We start from the raw sequence: 20,644 nt of genomic DNA on the forward strand, positions 1-20,644 counted from the left end.
ATAATTTTTTTAAATATAAAAGCCAAGTATTTTTCATACTTGCAATTAGTTTGTGCATCTTAGATACTTGGATAGAATGACAATTAAATTATCAGAATTTTGACTTTAGATAAATTAATTCTTAAGGATTAAAAATTATTACGTAAGTAGTCACTAAAAAAAGTTTACTATATAAGTCCTCAACAAATTATAAATCTTAGACCTTTTACATCTTTTGGTCAATTGACCTTGTGAAATGGAATGAATATATTTAGCAATTCGGTTATATAGACTGACGTGTCCCCTTTTAACCAGCTTAACAGTTAACATTGGGACGATGCCATTAAAAATTCGTGAAGCCTCTCTTATATTGTGTGTTTTCTCTTAAATCATCAAAAAATTACTTTTATTTACAATAAACCCTAGCTAAACTCGTCAGCAATTGTGTGGCAACAAAAAGGTCATTGGTGGTCCAAGTTTTTTCTTTGAAATAAATAACTATTACTAGGGTTAGGAGTGTTCGCGGTACGGTTTAGTTCGGTTTTTGATAGAAATGTCATCTGATCCAATTGTCTAATTAAACTGCGATTCGGTTTTTTGTCGAAGCCATCCGAACCAAACCAAACCAATTATAATCGGTTTGGTTTGGTTCAGTTTGTTCAATTTTTTCAATCAATCCAAAAAAAATACTACCATACTATTTCACAAAGTCTTATACATTAAAATCGACAAACACAAATATACAATTGCTAACAAAGTCTTGATCCAATGAAATCTACGAGGAGCTGGCACAACAAGCAATGCAGTCGGAGATCTGATGCTTGTTGATTTATTCGGAAGAGGAACTGGCGGCAATCTGGTGTCACCCATATTCTCACTTGAACTGACATCAAACTGCATAAACAAATACATTAAACAACAAAATCAGTTTACAAGTAATTTACAAAATCAAGATCTTGTTTACAAAATCAACCAATTTACAAAATCAAGATCCTATTTACAAAATCATTAACCAACCAGCAACAATACCAACAATAAAGTAGTTCAACAAAAGTAATTCAACTAAGGTAATTCAACAATAATACAATATCCTGTTTCTAATACTTCAAATCTGCTTCCATTTTTTCATTATTCAAATTTATCACACCATTTCAATCTAACCCTATCAAGATCCAGAACCTCCAACACCTGATAAATCATACTAAATCACTTCAAAACTCAAAAGTAATTTAGTAATTTAACAGAACAGCAAAACAAAATAAAACAGAAGCAGTTTCAGTAATTCAACAGAACAACCAGCAAGGTAGCAATAATGAAATAAACAAGTCAACAACCAGCAACAATCCATCAATGATTATTGATTTATTAAACAGAAATTAGTTAAATTACTTAATTACATACCTGACTCGGAGGCTCGGCCTCCATATCTCAGTTGAATTAGCGGGAAGAAGGCTGCTGGCTGGTGTTGTGCTGGGTGGCTCGGTGGGAACTGGGGTCGGTGGCTGGTGCTGCTGCTGGGAAGAACGTTCCTGGGTTAGTGTTCGCTGGCGACGCTGGGCGCTGCTGGGAAGAACGCTGCTGCTTGCTGCTACTGGATTGGTGCTCGTTGGTACGCTACTGGGGAGAAGGCTTCGGTGCTGGTGGCTGGTGGAATTGCGACTCTGCGAGGGTGAGACTAAGAGCAGCAGAGAGCGACTGCGAGGGCGAGACTGAGAGAAGAGAGCAAGAGAAGCTAGGTTTCGAAATTGGGGGTGGGGGGTTAAAAAGTAAAACATTCAGAGAAATAAACAAAAATCTTCAATTATCATTACAATCATAATCTTCATCACCAACAATATTTAGTCATAACTCATAAGTTCATAATCTATACTCAAACCAAATCAATCAAACACCAAAAATTACACAAATCATAAAAATATTCATATTCATGCTTCCAATTTGAACACAACCATATACCAAATTAATCAACCAGCCACATCAAACAGCAATTTACATTCGGCCATCACTAATCCAAAAACAAAATTTACACAAAATTCACAAACCAGTCATCAACCATCAAAGATCTTCTGTAAACTCACCTCAACCTTCATAAAAAAACATAACCAAATCCTTCAAATATTCAAAAATTAATATTTCAAATATTCAACTATCCATAACCATATATCCTCACAATATAACAATTAACTTCAAATATTCAATTCTAATTTTTTGTTAGCCACTGCATTACCAAAAAAACAGAAGGACATATATATATGAAGTAAAACCACAAGATAATTGATTAAAATTTAAATAAAATCAAAGAAAATTACAGAAACCACAAGACAATTAATGAAAGAAATAAAAAATGCTTCAGTAGATGAAAATTACAAAATCACTAAAGAAAAATAGATTTTGTCTCTGCGAAGAAAATGAAGACGGCGACGGCGAAGAACGCTTCTCCTAGGGCTGGGTGTCAGGCGTGAGAGTGAGTGCGAACGAAGGTGTTGGACGACGAAGAGAGTCTCCGAGTGGAGGAGGGTGGCAGAGAGTGTGACTGAGTGGAAGAGGGTGGCGGAGCGAATCTAAGAAAAGGAAAGGAGGTGAGCAGCGGTGAGCGTGAAGGTAGTGAGAGTCGATAAGGGCGGTGAGCGACGGTGAGCAGCAGTGAGCATGGAGGAGGGACGGAGAGGGAGAAGGAGAATCTGAGTTTTGAGAGGAGAATGAGTGAGTGACTGCCGCTAGAGAGGAGAGGGTTAGGAGTTAGGGTTTTAGAAATAATAATAATAATTTAATAATTTATATATGCGGGTATTATACAGGTCTCCATGGGTCAGGGACCTTGCTCCCCGTTCCCGTCCCGTTTATTTCGCAGATCCCCACCCCCATCCCGTCTCTGCTCCCGCGGGTGAACAAATGTCCCCATCCTCGTTCCTCGATGGATAAATCCTCATGGATACATGCTTCGTCGGTGAAAATTGCCATCCCTATGCTAAAGCTACAAAATCACCTTCTCCCAAAGTTGCTGAACAAAACAGTGATAGTAATTGCAATCATAAAATACACAAACTTCGTGCATCTACTACCAACAAATTTATTGAACCAAATTTATTGAATCATTNNNTCTTTCATATCTATCCATCTAAGTTTCAAGTCTTTCTTAACACTTTGAACATCATCATCACCAATGACGGACCTAGAAAAATTTTGCAGTAGGAACAAAAATATAATAAAATTTAGGTATGGATACATATTTTTTGGCTTTCCACAATACCCAACAAGTTAATGACTAATACGTTATGAAGTTGAATTTCATTTAAGAGTCTGTAATTGAACAATGAATTACTATACATACGAGATGAAATTCGAACTCTCAACACTTGTTTAAGGGGACGACGACTAAGCTGATCACTCGATCAACCCAAATTTATTTAAGGGTAAAGTATATTTTTTGTCCTTGAAGTTTGATAAAAGTTTCAAAAATATCCCTAAGTTTTATTTTGTTTCAATTTTGTCCCAGAAGTTTTCAATTTGCATCAAATATACCCTCAACGGCTAAATTTTAAAAAAATTTAAGATCAATCTAACAATAATGCATGAAAATTATGCTTGATTTGCTTGTGTTTAGGGGTTGTTCTTATGAAATTGTTGTTGAATCGGTCTCAAATTGTTTGAAAAATTAGCCATCAGGGGTATATTTGATGCAAATCGAAAACTTTTAGGACAAAATTGAAACAAAATAAAACTTAGGATATATATATATATTTTTTTTTTTTAATTTTGTGGAGGCAAATGCCCCTCTTCATTGTATGTAGGTCCGTCCCTGATCATCACCAATAATTTTATCCAGTCATTTGAAGAATTTGCAATATGACAAATTGGTCTGCACAAAGATAAAAAAAATTCAATTCCAAACATTTTTCTTCTTTTCAAGCAATAAATCACAAACAAATCAATTACCCTATAGTTGGACACTTAAAAAATAACCTATTTGAATTTTTTATTATTCTAAATTTGTATATCGTTGCATATAATTCACAATTACTCTTAGAAGCAATTTTGTCGCTGAATACTCTCCTATGACTTGAATCACCTTTACCACTCCAACCACTCTTTTCGCTTCTTTCCTTTTACAGTCTCGTAATGAATGAGCTTTCTGTTCTATTCCATCATGTGTTGCGATAGAATTTAGAAGGCATTAACCTTGAAGATGCTCAATTAGGGAATTTAGACAATTAGGATTTGTGTGCTGATATAATTCAATTAAATTGGAGGACTAAATTGTTTCTAACATTTGAAATAGGAATATAGACACACATGTCAATCAGAATTAACACTATACATAAGCAATTTCATTAATTTTTATGTAAGAAAATAACGGAGGGTCAAATCGTGTCCGATGTTTGTAACTTTTAGGTAGCGTTTGGTAGGGAGATAGAAACGGAAAGATTGAGACTGAGAGACAGAGACTAAGAGACAGAGATTGAAATAAATTTTCAGTATTCTGTTTGGTGTAAAATAGGAGACAAAAATTGAAATAAGAATGAAACTCTAATTTAATTTATACAAAAGATAAAATTGGAATTAATTAATTGAAATGAGGATATTTTATGTATAAAATATTATTAAAGTTTCAGTCTCCATCTCTAAAAATTTTAGTCCCCTGTGTCTCTATTTTTTGGAGGTACTAAAATACTGAAATTTTAGGGACAGAGACAGAAATGTTAGTACCAGCATCTGAACAAACAAACATGATACTGAATCTCAGTCTCTCAGTCTCTCTCAGTACCTCAAAACAAACGCTACCTTAAAGATTTATTTGATAATTTTTATTTTTTAGCGGCTAATTTGTTCAAAGCCCACATTTTCAAGAATTTAATTAAAATATATATCTATGACAGATTTAAAGCTGATTCACTCTCATCCTCGTAATAGAGTTTAAAACTGATTCACTTTCAATAAAAAATTACTACTACGTACTTTATTTAAAAACCGATTCACTTTCAATAAAAAATTTTTTTGCTTTCAATCGTACTTAACCCCAAAATAGTTAAATACCTGTTTCACTTTCAATCATGCTCGTGCAATTTTATTTTTTTTGTGTCTTGCTACCTTATGTTGAATCAACAATCACGTCATCTCAACTGATACAATTTCTATTTCAAATTCATTGCCAAGTATAGGATTAACTATAATTGGACAAATGGCCAGAGCCATCCATTATCATCGTCATCGTTTTGTTTCAAGTAACATGAAACTTAACATGTGGCTAAAAAATTTTACTATGGAAAATGAATGTGTGCAATGCAATTTTGTTGGTGGTACATGTGTTTTTATTTTGATATGGGATTTAGTAATCGGACTGTCCGATTACTTTGTAAGTTAGTTTTTAAAATTTTGTTAATATCAAATCGGAATGTCCGATTTGTTTGTTGTTATTTTTTTTATAAAAAAATAAAAAATCGAAGGGTCCGATTTTTATTTCTAATAAATCGGATGATCCGATTTTTATTCCCAAACAAATCGGAGGGTCCGATTTCCACATTTTAAACAAAAAAGTTCCACATTTAAGAATAACACCATTATCCATCCATAATCCTAAAAAATCCTATTTCCACCCCAATATCAAAAATAATTTCCGTTAACATGTATTATGATAATTTAATTTTGTTGGGCTATAAATTCAATTTTTGTTTAATATCTATATTATACTCTTTGAAAAATCTAGGAATGAAAGCGCATAATAATAAAGCTGGTCCAAGTAACAGAAATCATACTAACATAATTGGTTGGTATTCTATAACAAAATTAATTAAATTAATTAAATTAAATACAAACACAATGATAGAAGAAGAATACAAGAATATTAATATTTCATCTCATGTATTTAAAAATATATGACATAAATAAAGATTAATCATTCTTATTGTCAAATTATTGTCCAATTAAGATATTCAAACTTTAAAAAAAATCAATAGAAAAAAATACAATAGAAGCATATTATTTTAAAAATACTATTCGTTTTAAAATAAAGATTAATTCTTTTGAACACATTAAAATTAAATAAATTTAAAATAATCAAAATCACCTTTACGCAACATAAAAGTTAACTTTTATTATGATAACTAATTTTACTCTTATGAATTCAAATTATGTTTATTATCTGTATTACTCTTTAAAAATATAAGTTTGAAAACACATGATAATGAAGCTAGGTCAAGTAACAGACGTGGTGATGACATAACTGGTTAGTACCCTATATATTTAAAACATGTAATAACGTCGATTTAAGTTATTTTGCCTGTACATTAAACTATAATATAGAAGATTAACAAAATTAATTAACTTAAATTACACGATTTGATTTTATTTCTGAGAAATAATTTTTAATTCTTTTAAGATAATCTACAACATATAAAGTTTGTATTTTTTTTATAAGTGTAGGTTGAGACACCACCGTTACTAATTCAATGCCTCAATGAATAAATTATTATTTGTATCTGTGAAAGATACAAACGCTGACAAATGTATCCATATAAAAATAAAACGACAATTGTACCCACGGAAGATAGATTCCGTGTGCCAAGAATACCCTAACGGACCAATTATGTAACTAACATTCGGGTACTCTTGGCACACGGAAGCCATTTTCCGTGGTTATAATTGTCTTTTTATTCTTATATGGGTACATTTGTCAGCATCTGTATCTTTGATGGGTACAAATGGTAATTTATTCATACATCAATCAATCTCTTATAATGAACCAGTTATAAACAATGCTAGAAGCCATGTAAATATGAATAATTAGTACTTTATCCAAACAAAGTACTATGAAACAAATTATGAAAATAATGAATGGACAACGGACGATGTAACTAATGAACTAAACTAAAAAATTGAAACAAACCTGCTATTGAGTATTTTTTTTATTATTAGTTAGTTGTTAATTAACATTAAGTTGTCAATTACGAATAAGGACAAAAAGTTACAATGTACCTTTTTTGTTTCGAAAAGGAAAAGAAGTAAAAAGACTGTGCGTTTGTATGAGATTGGAACAAAATTATATCGGTATAATTTTAATTTTTAAGCAGTAAAATAGTGCTATAAAATAAGGTGAATGCTATGGTGTTTAAGATACGGTGAAAGCTCACCATCGAAGAAACACTCTCGCTATAGAAACCCTCTCACTCACCACTCACCGTCGCTTCTCTTCGCCCTCCTCCTCGTCGCTGCGCCGCCCTTACCATCGTCATCTCGTCGCTGCGCCGCCCTTACCTTCGCCAACCCTGTCGCGCACAACTCTCACCTTCGCCATTCTTACCATCGCTGTTGACCGTCGCCACCCAATAACCACTCACCGCCAGTCACCACTCACCGTTCACCATCGTCGCTCATCACCTTTGCCATTGTCACCACTGCACAGACCATCGCTCTTCTTCGCCGTTCTGCACAAATCATCATTGCGCCGCCCTCACCATCGTCATCTCCGTGCTTCTCATCATCGTCATCTCCGTGTTGATTATGTATGTATTGATTTCTATTTGGTTCTGAAATTTCAGAGGTTTAGGGTTCCGATTTTAGGGGTTCTAATTTGGGTGTTTTAATCTGTGAAATATGGGTTTTAATTTGGGGGTTTTATGAATTGATGAAGCTGTATGGTTTAACAGATTAATGAGTATTGTTAGATTATTTGTTAATGAAGCTGCGTTGTTTAACCTTCTGATAAAGAATAGAATAGTGTCCTTACAGTGATTTTTCTTAGTGATTTTTCAAAGGATCATATCAATTCTAGTGACCTATATTATATGCAATGCTACTAACAATTTTCCACAAGCAAAGAAAATCTGGGTTTGCGTATGCTTGTCACTGTTATTAACTTATTTATTATGTCTAATTTGATTTATTTATTTCAAGTTCATAAATCTGGGTGAGTTTATGATTTATTTAATTTAGCTAGTTCTTTCGCCGCTGAATGATTCTGTGAAAAATCACAATTCAAGATGAATAATATAAACTTACCTATTCTTCAATTGGGACAAGGTTTGAAGGCTTATGCTTATATCTTGAGTGCTATCCATTTCTATAAACACAGCCTACGGATTCCCATAGATTTCTGATTTGCTGGCTTTCTACTTTATGCTTTTTTTTGGCACTTTTAACCATCTTTCTTCTTATCAACTATAATTAAAAATTATAATATCAAATCTCAGATTCATTCATAAGACTTACTGCTACCGATTCCAAATTCCAATGCTCATTTACCTACTTGTTTATTGAGAACAGCCAGGCTCTTGGTGTGCAAGAGTGAAGAAAATTCCTCAGTGAACTAATAAAGCCACTAAATCAAACTTTGGGGCCTTTTTAATTAGTAATAATATGAGTATTCCTTTTAGTCATTTTTTTAGTACTTTGTGTTTGCTTTCTCAGATTTTACCTATGATTCAGTTTCGTCTTTTAAATTTCAATTCATGAAAATTAATTTCTGTGAGTAAATTTGGTTTCTTTCGCATTAGAATGTGAAACCAGTTTCTGTAAATTGGTTTATAAATATACATATTGAAAAATAGTGGTTTTGCAAAATCTTGTGTCTTTCAAGTGGGATTGATTGAAAATTTTTGGTACCCTTTCAAGTAGAATCTTACATCTCTAATTTATGTTGTTATTACTTGAGTTTTCTTTTTTAATTATTATAGTTAACTTGTTATTACTGTGATTCGATCACTTGTAGGCCAAACTCACTAAGCTTCTCAAGAACCTTATGGCAAAGGTTTCTACTATGAAGAATACAGAGCAGGTGCACACTTTTATCTGATGCAGGGTAGTGGATGACTGCAAAAACAAGTTTCTAGTGTGTGTAATGCTGGTTGTTTTGCTTTTCAAATTGCAGATTTTAGAGCAACTTCCTCGGGTGATATCATCTTTGGATGCATATATGGATAATGGATTGCAAAAGTTAGAACTTCCTCTTATCTGATTGGCTATACTTACATGTTTAGAAATTGGAACCTCCTTTTTAATCTATGTTTGATTTTTCTCAACTAGAATCAAATTCTTGTCTCTAGAATCAATTTGGATCGAAGTGAAAATTTTTACTGTGTTAGAATTACATTGAGAGGAAGTAGCAGACATAAAAACCAGTTATGTTAGAATTAATTATACCTAAAATCAATTATACAAAATTGTATTTTGACAATGTTGCTTGTGTGGTTTTATGAGCTTCACTGATGTGCTAAATTGCTAATTATAGGTGATAACCCGCTAGCAAGTGCAAGTAAACCTCGTTCAAAGTCAGGAGGGAGCTGACTGAAGCTTAAGAGGGAGCTGCGTTCCACTCACCCAACTGTTCTTCGAGTTTCTTTGCTAGGTGAGGACAGCGACTTCATCTTCTTTCTTTTCTCCTCTAATTCAAAATTCTGATAATTCTCTTGCTCCATTTTTTTTCAGTTTATTCAATTTCTTTTAACACAACTACCACCACAAGCAAAGAGAGGTGAGTGATTTTCTCTCCTTTATGTTTAATTTGGTCGAATGGCTTTGTGAAATGTAACCAAAATTCTGGTTCTTGGAACGGTTAAGGTTTGGGCTCAAGAGAAAAACAGGGACAAGTCTTGTGTATTTGATCAACAAAGAGGTAAGGGTTAGAATAGTTAGATATTGATTTTAGTTGTATTTGGTGATTAAATGGCAGAAACCTTTCCATTGAGTATGCTTATTGACCAGTCAGCTGCTTGATTCTTGGATCTGTATGTGAATGATTGTTGCTTTCTTAATCAGCACAGTTTACTTTGTAGTGGTAAATGGTAATGTTCTAATAAACAAAAATCAAGTACTAATGGGGACTATTATTCATTTGTCTAGAGTAGTTTACTGATTTCATGTTAATTATTTTTGTTTCATATGGATTATATATGCTGCAGTATTTTCGTGGCTCATTGCAATTTGTCAACTATTGTAATAACCAATTAGATTGGAAGATGGCGCATCATTAGAATTCCTAGGTTTAAATAAAGGAAGGCATTCAGTTACACAATGAGAAATTACATACTAAATGTGGTGTCCCTTGATGATCCGTTTTAATCGTTTCAGGATACTTTCTTGAGCTAATTCATTCTAAATGTGGTGGTTAGAGTAGTCTTTTTAACATGGTATTTTTAAATTCAATATTCTAACTTAAAAAAACTGCTCTGCTTCATTAGTGCTTCTGATCACTCTTGCTGGTTTCATTAGTGAATTTAGTTTATTATGCATATTATTTTTTATTATAAGGCATATTATTAGTGCTTTTGATTACTCTTGCTTATTTAATTTTTATTAGTGCTTCTGATCACTTTTGATTCCGAAGGATATGTGTGTGTGTGTGTGTGTGTGTGTGTGGCTTTTGATTTTAGGCAAGGTTGGAGTTCCCCGGCAATTGTTTGTAACAAAAAATCCATCTACTATCCCTTATGAAATCACTAAGGCTGGGATGAAGTTACCATTAGGTACCTATCTTTATTTTCTCATTGAGGTCTGTACTTTCTTTTGATTAGGGTGATGATTATTTAGAACGTGATATATTTTATTAACTGAGATATATGTAGCATTTCAGAAACAAGCCAATCAACCAGGGTAAACAGAATCTATACATAGACATTTTTTATTGCTGTTATGCTCCCATATAATTCTCATATAGTTTTTTTTATTATGGTTATGAAATCTGGGTTCTGATTTTCTGGTCTTCTGAAGGATATGTGTGTGTGTGTGGCTTTTTTCCATTTTTTCTGAATTACTTAAAATGCACAAGTGTTAGCTTGGATCTGTCTTTTGGTTGGTCATCCTAATAAATGGGGTTGCTTTATGTTGTACAAAAAATTATTAGAATTATATATATATATATAGAAAATAAAAAAAAACAATGAGGGACCTAAGGCTACACTTATATAGAGTAGCTATAATATACAAAAAAAAAAGAGGGACCTAAGGCTACGCTTATAAAAAGTAGCTATGGTATACAATATGACTACGCTTTACAAGTGATGCAGTAGTGTTAAAAAGCGTAGCCTATTCTAGAAAAATAAAAGTTAAAAAGCGTAGCCTTTGGTCCTGGACAGCATCACTTGAAAAGCGTAGCCTATTCTCAAAAGTCAAAAGCGTAGCCCTTGGTGCAGAAAAGCGTAGCCTTTGAGAATAGGCAACGGCCGAATAGAAATCACTCCAAAAAGCGTAGCCGTAGCCCAAAAAGCGTAGCCGTAGCCTAAGGCATCATTTTTTTTCACTTTTGGCTACACTTTTCAAGTGTACCTGAATGGGTGTTTTTCTTGTAGTGATCGTCGCAGGTGGCACGATTCCACTGCAAATTCCAAAAGAAACCAAACAACTCGTTGCAAATGTACCCGACTTTCTTAGATCATTGTTCATTCATTCATTGCCCATGCCACTCGTCCTGTGTGATTTGTGCGTTTATATAACTTTGCCAGCATTTCTAATTGGAAAATTATAGTATACAGATCAATAAGCATACATAAAGCATACAGAGATTCGTTTATTCTTTCTGCTTAAGTTCCTGATCGACACGTGGTTATAGTGTGGAGGCATGGGATGCGGGCTGACAGGGCTGGCGAATAGGGGGCTCTTTAAGCGTGATGGCTGGCTTGCAGCAGTTGTAACGGCGCCACCATAAAGACCGTGCAAACGTAATGGATCTTTGGGCTGGACCTTGTAATCCCCGTAAAATGGGCCCACTCATACGCTTTCTTGTAGGGATGTCAATGGGGCGGGGCGGGAGCGGAAGATGCCTCCCTGCTCCCCGTCCCCGCCCCCCAGAATTAATCCCCATTCCCGCCCCGATTCCTGCCATGGGAGAATAATTGTCCTCATCTCCATTCCCCGCGTTCCTCATATTTTCCGCGGGCTCCATTCCCCATCCCCTTATATTTAATATTCATATGAAAATTATAGTAAAAAATATCAAAAAAATAAAAAACAAACTACATACTATTACAAACACACAAACATATCTTATCCAAGATTATAAGTCCAGAAATACAACATAGCAAATTATAATCCATAAAATAAAATCTTAAAATACAACTTCCATTCTAAAAAAATGCAATAAGATATAGTCTTTAACATCAAGTATTCTTTGATGGTTAGCATACTCAGTAAGAGAAATCATAATTGCTTTAGATACATAGAAGGAGAGAAAATCAAGCAACTATTTCAAAATCAAACCCTAACTATTTCAAAATTATAAACCTATATGTCTAATTGCTTTAGATAATAAAAGGAGAGAAAATCAAAATTATACAACACAGTGAGTAGGAAGACGGAATAATAGGGTTAGAGTTTTTTTAATTGGTAAAATTACTAAAAAACCCACCTATGTTAGAAATAAAGTAAGGTTATTTGAGAAATTTCAAACATTCGGAGAATTATCGGGGATGGGACGGGGATCCCCGCTCGGGTCCCCGCACTTGTCTCGGAGAAATTTTGCTCCCCATCCCCATCCCCACGAGGAAAATTCTCCACTAACGGGGCCCCATTCGGGGCGGTCCCCGTGGGGATCCCCGCCTCCTGGAGATTTTTGACACCCCTACTTTCTTGTCATTGTTTGCTCCCTGTAAGTAGTGAACTGAAAAATGAATTTTTGTAGTGAAAATAAATGGAGTAAAAAAAAAATGAAGGAATGAAAAAAACGCTGGAGGGAGACGGGCCAAAAGGGTAACTATCCATAGAGTGAAATTGCAACCTCAATGGGGTTATGATAAAGTTACTAAATTAAACGGAAAATACAATAGAATAAAATATAATCCAATGGAGATAAAATAGAAAAATTAAAAGTGTGCCTGAATGCTGTGAGTTATGTGTATTCCAATGGATAGTGTTTAAATTAATTTAATGTAAATTTTTTTATGGTTACTTTTTATAAAAATGAATTATTTTTGAGTTATGTGTATTTACTAAAATGAGAACTAGACTTTGTTAGATATCTTTAAATTAAACAAGATAAGCCAAAAATTGTTTATTAATTGGTGACATATTTTTGTTATTGATAACTGTATGACATCTATTAATATTAATATTTTTTAACATATATATACTTGAATAATGTCATAGATACTAATTAATTAATAAATTAGAGAATAAGTTGATATAGGAAGTTAAATTTTATATAGTTAGTTAATTATGACTGGGTCTATTGGTTGAATCTGTGACCCACCGGTTGAACCCGTGACGCAATGACCTGGCCGGGTTGAGTGCCCGGCCGTTTATGATAACTATGGGGTCTGAGGATTGCTCGTTGAAGAAGATGGATATTAGTTCTAGCGGTGTTATCGATTCGGTTTGCGTCGATTTTGAACCTATGAAAAATTGAACCGGCCTGTACGGTCCTGAGCTAATGGCAACCATTTCGGTTGCTGCTTTATGGACAACCGAACCAAATAGAACCGACAGCGGATCGGCTCGGTCAGTTTTCTCGGTTATTTAAAGGCTGATAATCGTAATTTAAATCAGCATAAAAGGAAGTATAAAATCGTAAATGACTTAAACTAAGTTGAGTAAATGTCGTCCGAATTCAATACAACTTCAACTTGACCGAACGCTTAAACATACGAACGAGGATAGTAAAAAATGACTAACAAACGAAAACAACCAAGACAATTTGGAACACACGTTGGATTCGGTTCTGCTCGATTTGGTGTTGAGGGAGACATGGGAAAACCGAACCGACCCGATCGGGTTAAGCCGAAAAAGACCAGATAAACCCTTTTTTTCCTGTTTACCACGTAGCTGGGTAAATGTCGGTATAATTTTGCAGTACATTTCGGGACGGTTTGCTTACTTACACCCGTAACGGCCGACATGAAGATAACAAACATGAAATTAAAGAGTAGTGCATGTGTTACGATAGGTTTAAGTACATATAGATTAGTTTAATGAATACGGAGAAGAAGGGCAGGCATATAAATTTATAAGTCATGTTGTTATCATTAACGATCGTGTGCGGTAAAGGAGAATCATTACCCATATTTGTCATAACCGGAGCGGACTGGTTGGTAGAACTGGAAAACCTGTAAAGCGGACTATGAACCGGATAGGCTTGTGCGTTGGACCGTTTAAGGATGGTAAAGGGCATGAACCGGGTAGAACCGGCAAAGACCGGTTCAATTCGGTAAATCGGGCCACAACCGGTTTGCCCACGGTGGTCTCTATGGTGTTTCGTGGGACGGCATTCCCACCTGTCTGTTTTTCAAAGTTCTGATCTTTTTAGTTATGTACTGTTATTAATAGGAATATAAACTTCACTGAGGATTTATTAATCATTTTCTATGCAAATGTTACTAATGTGATTAAAGTTATCTATTCTGATACTAGAATTGAACTTTATTAATATTATGGAATGGCATTGTTATTTACTAATGGAAATAGAAAGTTTGTCGAAATTTTATTAATGTTTTTCTAGTTTAATGCTAGTATTGTGATTAAACTTATCTGTTTTCAAACTAGTATTGAATTTTATTAATATAATGGAGTGGCATTCTTGTTGCGTCACATCAAAATATTATTGTGTTAGTAGTAAGTAATTGTTTCTTTCATAGTTATTAGAACCGAACCGGTGATCGAATCGGTCAAACCACCGGGTCACTGGGTTATTGGTTCAACCGGTGGGTTACTGGTTTATTATTTTAAAATTTTAATAATTTGTTAATTAGTTTATATATATTATACTATTATATATTTTAAGTATTTACTTAAAAATTAATGTTAATGAATAATTTATTATTATGAAAAGAAAAAATAAGTGACTTTATAAGTATTGTTAAATAAAACTATAATTAATTTAAGAATGAGTGAGTTTACGACTAAGATTAAAATAAGTTAAATAGAAGTAAACTATTTGATGAAACATACTTATATGTATTATAAATTGTATATATGTTAGTAAGGTGCATGCTAGCTCAGTGGTTATGAAAGATGGTCTTTTTCCATGAAGACAGGGGGTGGAACCTCACATCATACATTTCGTGAAATTTTAATTTCAAGCGGTACGGTCAGAGCAGTCTTCAGCTAGTTTGACCGGTTAAATCTGGGCCTAACCGTTTCGTTTCGGTTGGTAACCTTATGCGGTCTAAATATCGGGTCATATCAAAATGGCTCTGGTTCATCGGTTTTTTGCTTGAACCGGCTGGTCCAGTCCGGTTCAAATAACTATGGTTTCCTTACAGCCAGACCCTTTAGCAATAACTTTGTTGATGTGTCACCATAGTTAGTAAAATCGGACTGGACCGACTGGTTTGACCGAAAAACAGGTGAACCGAACCTAAAATTGGTTCGGTCCTGTTTTTGGATCCCATAAGGTACAGAACCGGAACTAACCGGTCAATTTCGGAGTGCTCCGGTCAAAAACAGTCAAACTAGGTAAGCCCGGTCTGACCAAATCGCTTGAAAGTCAAACACTCAAACTTACCCGAAATGTGTGAACTGGGGTTCGTACCCATGTCTTCTGTCACATAAAAACCTTTCTTTGCCACTGAGCTGTCTTATTTCTCAATAACGTATCAAAAACAAAATAAAAATATTTATGATAGAATAAAAATAACAAAATACTTATTATTTCTGTTCCATATTATTTTAAAATAGTTATATATTCTTAAAATATTAGTGAAAATATTTATTTTAAATTTTAGTTTTAAACTTTTTTGTATTATTTATTTTTTATTTATATAGGATCGGGTCAATCTGTTTAACCAATGACCCACCGATTTGAACCAATAATGTAATGACCCAATAGTTTTACTGGTTCGATGACCAGTTCGGATCTGATAACTTTGTGTGTCAATAAATGTCGCTCTATTTATTTTTCCTGATCCCCGGAATGTAACTTGATGCCTTTTTTGTTTTTTTTATAAGTTTGTGGCAAATAGATTTATTTTACGTACAATAGGCTTCATTATTTTGTGGCCTACGTTGACATAACCATTCATGGATAGTTCACATGGGGAATAAAGCTTAAGGTCATTGCCGTGATTCATGGGAAAATGATGTTTGAGGTATTAAGTTATGCACTCATCTAGATGCACCAGCGAATGAGTTGGTCGTTATGCATGGGAAGCTTGAGTCACGTCAATGCGCATGCAACACGTGTAAATTAATAAACACGTAAACTTCATGGCATGGTGCTCGGAAACCTCCATGCATGCATAGCCCTAGTTACTATATGATTGAACTCTAAAGCAATTCGAGCTCGGAGTGAAACTACAAGAGATATGTTAGGCACAAACCATGTTGATATACAGGGGAATTAAAAACTTGTTACATTACTTTGAGATACAGTTTTTTCCCTTGTACAAGAAATAGTAGTAGAAGCAAAAGTATACTAAGACAAAGCATGATACAAAATGAAAAGGACTAACTGTGCCATTCACCACCAAGGAAGACTTGTTGCTTGTGCACGGAGTCGACCGAGGACAGTGAAGGTCATCGAAAACCGGTTGCGTAGCTTGCATGGATTGTTGCTAAACACATTGGTAGAGCGGCAATCTTGCAAGTCACCATGGCCCTCTTAAATGTGAAATTGGCCATGGAGTGCAACAAGGGAGAGATTGCTCGTAGTTGGAGTCTTAGAAAGTTGACGAAATGTTTGCCGATTTCACCCAATCCCATGACTGGATTCGCTTACAACCATACACGTTTGGGAATTTTGGTGTGCATGGCGGGGGTTGGGGTGGGTTGGATCTAGCCAATTTCATTGCTATCTAATGCATTGCCTTCTTGAGTTGGTGTATTTATTGTGAGGTGAGCCGGGTCTAACCCTTGGTCATATTTCCAGTTTGTTTAAAGGAGAACCCTGGTATTTATAGAAGAAAGGGTGACTTGGCCTTGACCCATTCTTGCAATGTTTGCTTGAAAAATAGATTAGTAAACTGCGACGTCGTTTGCACGTTCCTTGGTGGCTCTTCACTTTCCCGCCAACTCCCAATCGTCCATGACGTGAGCATGGTTGATGGGACAAGGTGATTGACAAGGCAAGGTTTTCCATATTGTGTTCTTCGGGAGACGTGCAACACGAAAATGACGATCTTGGACATCCAAATCCTGGGGTTGTATCAACACGTGGCGTGGGGATTGGTGAGATACGTCTTCGTGTTGCTCCTTGCTCAATCTAACAAGGGCATTTCAGTCATATGGCGTAAACGGTGTTATAGTGATGAAGCGGGAATCTTAGGTGGTTGATAAGAAGGGATGCATTGTGCCTTGGTCCTCTTCCCGAACAAGAGCACGTGACTTTATTCTCTCAAACACTCCCACTGTGCGGAAAAGTTGGGGTAACCTCTGAAATCCTATAGCAATGCAACGAATAAGTATTCATCACAAGGGAATCTAACCAAGGGAAATGACAAAATGCGTCGGGTGGAGGTGTATGCCTTTCTGGTGAGGGCTTGCTAATGCGGGACACGTTCTCCATGCTTTGGCGGGACGTCTTCTCACCAAAGCCACGCGTGGTTGGATACCTATGTAAGTAGGAGCCTGTAAGATGTTATAGCCATCCATGTTATAGCTTTATTCCTGCATCGGTCTCTTCATTCGCAGGGGGAAAGTCTGTGGCGTTCCATATTCCATGGTAAGGCCTAGATGATATGTCATATCCCTTGTCGGCCAGTAGGTATTTTTTTTCTTTCTTTAGGTGGCGATATCGAGATGGTTCTCTCCATGGTGGCATATCAGGCCTGCAGAAATTACCGTACTGGCTTTAGGATTGTCCAAATCTTATACCACCATGAACACTAGTTTGACCTCACGGTTATCGAGGGGCGCTTTCAGGAAGGCCAAAAGGGACGGTTATTCTAGACAGTTTCATTCGTGCTTTGTAGGGGTGTTGAGCTCTCTTGTTGCTAATGCAGCCTGTTAGCCCTTGTTTTTTTTGGGTTTGTCATGCTGGGCCTAGAGGCCCAATTTAAGACCCAGACCCTAGTTGACTATGAGAGCCTAGCTGGGACAGTTGCTACTTCGTGTGGGCCCAGTTGTTTTTTTCCCGTTACGCCCGATCCAAGTATTGTTGAACTGCGATAACTTGCACAACGGATACTTTGTTTGTAAATAAATTAGTTGGGATTTTTTTTTTGTTTGCAATGGGCCTTTAGTTGTCTCTGTTGGTTAAAAGCGAGCCCGATAATGATTGGGTTTACACACTGGACTTGCAGCGAATTATTTTATTCAGGGAGCCTTATCCATAACGTGATTAGGCCTATCCCTCATTTTTTTTCAACACCGGACCCATTTTGTGAGATTTCCTCCATAGGGTGCCGTGTGTAACAGGAGCCCTAACCGGTAACCAAAACGCGCCGCACCTTGTTCACCTCTCATCTCTCACAGTGGCACCCAGCCACGCTCGTCCTTACTCTCATGGAGCTCCTCCTCACTCCGCCCCTTCCCTCTGTCCGGCATCTGTACGAAATTGATGACCAGCGCGGAGAAGAGTACTCGAACGCGGCTTGGATGAAGCATCGTAGCAGCCCTCTATCGTCGCCGGTGGTCTTCGTGAAGCCACCACCGCTGTCCGCGTTGCAACACCGGCGGCACGGCGTCGCCCTTATTATGCTGGGATCTGCCTCGTGTTGTTCCTATCTTCTGCCCCTGTTTTCTGGCCAACCCTTGTCCCCAGGGATCCGTCACGATCTGAAGCTACTCCCTCTCTATGTACTGTATGAATTTCAAACCCACTCCATTCTAGGGTTTTTTATTTTCGCTGTTCATGATCTTTCTTGTATTATTCATTCACTTATTGTTTTTCATTATTTTTGTTTGCCTGGTTAGTATGTTTTCTAGTTCATATTTTGCTGTCGGTTTGCTGTAGTTTACAATTTTAATTGTTCTTGTTATTCTCATTTTGAGTTCTAAATGATGGTGTTTAGTTGTTAAATGGATAAATTATTCTTTCTTTGTTGTTCTCTACCTATTGATTGATAGAGTGTGTTTTCCTGTCGTAGCTTTCATGAATTTCCCATTGAGTGGAAGATAAAAACTTGCGATGGAAAACCTACTTCTACCATGTCATAACTGCTCCTATTGGTTTACTATGGCTGAATCCATGCTTCCAAAGAGATTCAACCACGATGATTGGAGCTTCTCGCTGTGGTTGGTCCTGGGATGATTAAGCATGTATGTCTTGTGGCCCACTTTAGGTTTTTAACCTTTTACTTTGTTTTCGAAAATGGGGTGTGGCAATTTTATTTGTTGATATTAGTAATTTTGTTTGTTTATGTGTGAATATATTCTGTAAATATTCCTGATTAAGTCCCACTGATATACATGCCTTTCCTCCCGTAGATTCTGTATTGTTCCATATTGGTGGATATGCAAGTGTGAAATTTTGTGACATATGGTAGTAACTAGTAAGTAGAGTTGTTTGTTCTTTTAACTTCTAAAAGAGATTCCTCGGATGGAACAATGTACATGCTTTTTAAAACCAAATTGTGTCTGTTGAACCAAAATTTTTGTGATCACCGTTTTCAACATATGCAAGCACTTGTATCTACTGGGCCACAAAGGTTATCAATTTCATTCTGGTATTAGTTCATGTTGGGAATGACTTTGTTTTGCAAATTAAATAGTTGCAAAGTTACTGCAAAACAACGGCATGGAATTTAGTAGTGGTCTTGCTCTCATTTATTTTCTTTGTTTTCCTTTGAAAAAATAACATACTAGCTATTGTCTTTGATTGGAATGTAGAAGATAGTACATGTTTTCATGGTTTTATTTTTTGTTGTAACAACCGGTGAAGCATGATTAACTTTTGAAGCATTCATGGAGTAAATGATTAACTTTTAATGTGTTTATTTGTTTTTTATTTTTCGTTTAAAATAATACAGTTTTTCTGGTTCGACCCCGGTCAAACCGTTTGGATCTCTGTACCAGTGTGTGTCCATATATTATAGTACGATAGTTGGAGATACCCTTTAACTTCAAGAAAGTAACTAGTCGTGTGCGTCGATATATTAATTTTCTTTGCTTTTTCATTGTTATTTCATCTCGGGAGCGGAAATCCCCACCTGTTTAGCCATACCCTGTAAACAATGAAACGATCGGTTGGTTGCTGTTATGTACTTGAGTCTTTGCTGCGACATTTTACCGATTCATTAATTTTTGAATCTCATCATCGGTATATGGCTGCATAGCTGCTTGACTCCTATCATTCGTTATGACCGGCTTGAATGTAATCTCATAATCCACAGGAGTTCCTGTTGATATCCTTATATTAGGTTTTTGTATTTTGCAATCGCATGCTGACGTCTTCCGATGTGCTTGTTTCAGTAGTTCCCCCGGTGTTTCCGTTGGCCAGCACCCAGGCGAGAGCCATTTCCAGCCGTGTAATGTTGTTATTCCATGTCAGGTCCATCCCAGTTCAACATGCTCTGTGTCGTGTGCCCGAAAAAGCACGAAAGAAACCCCTGTTAGGTAAGCCGGTGCCTATCTGCCTGGCTTTGTCACATTTTGCTATTTAGTGGGGGTGTTCCATCTCCACCCATGTTGGGACCAGCTTTGTGAGTCTTCAAAAATGTTCTTGCAGGGGTCCATATGCGGGCGACGATGGTTCTCTCTTCTCAGCCGCAAGTTGTGGCTCATCCTGTGGAGCATACCACCACATAAAAATCCTCAACTTGTTACTCTAATTGATTCTGTTATCAAGACAATCGCAAGAGATTATGTG

The 20,644-nt window shown here is 35.9% G+C and overlaps 2 protein-coding genes and 1 long non-coding RNA gene across 3 annotated transcripts in view; all 3 read left to right on the forward strand.

Moving 5' to 3' along the window:
• LOC107634272 lies at window positions 2,908-9,412 on the forward strand. The gene is made up of 5 exons (XM_021117200.1): window positions 2,908-2,998; window positions 7,090-7,478; window positions 8,684-8,749; window positions 8,843-8,907; window positions 9,203-9,412. The coding sequence occupies exons 1-5, from the start codon at window positions 2,908-2,910 to the stop codon at window positions 9,204-9,206; spliced, it is 615 nt and encodes a 204-aa protein (XP_020972859.1). The 3' UTR covers window positions 9,207-9,412.
• Window positions 18,200-20,644, forward strand: part of LOC107629933 — a 6,590-nt gene continuing 4,145 nt past the window's right edge. The window contains exon 1 of the mRNA XM_021118332.1: window positions 18,200-18,638. Within this exon, the coding sequence (XP_020973991.1) occupies window positions 18,340-18,638 (299 nt within the window). The 5' untranslated portion in view covers window positions 18,200-18,339. The remainder of the gene's footprint in view (window positions 18,639-20,644) is intronic.
• Window positions 19,102-20,580, forward strand: LOC107629934. The gene is made up of 3 exons (XR_002358964.1): window positions 19,102-20,149; window positions 20,248-20,391; window positions 20,504-20,580. It is a non-coding gene; the product is annotated as an uncharacterized LOC107629934 (long non-coding RNA).

This window comes from Arachis ipaensis, chromosome B03 (assembly GCF_000816755.2).
Source record: "Arachis ipaensis cultivar K30076 chromosome B03, Araip1.1, whole genome shotgun sequence".
NCBI lineage: Eukaryota > Viridiplantae > Streptophyta > Magnoliopsida > Fabales > Fabaceae > Arachis > Arachis ipaensis.

Bases quoted from the DNA above. Each gene is read 5' to 3' on its own strand.
- LOC107634272 (XM_021117200.1), top strand. From the start codon at position 2,908: ATGGATACATGCTTCGTCGGTGAAAATTGCCATCCCTATGCTAAAGCT. The intron at 7,479-8,683 runs GTATGTATTGAT...GATCACTTGTAG, and splicing joins GTCATCTCCGTGTTGATTAT to GCCAAACTCACTAAGCTTCT. The intron at 8,750-8,842 runs GTGCACACTTTT...TTCAAATTGCAG, and splicing joins CTATGAAGAATACAGAGCAG to ATTTTAGAGCAACTTCCTCG.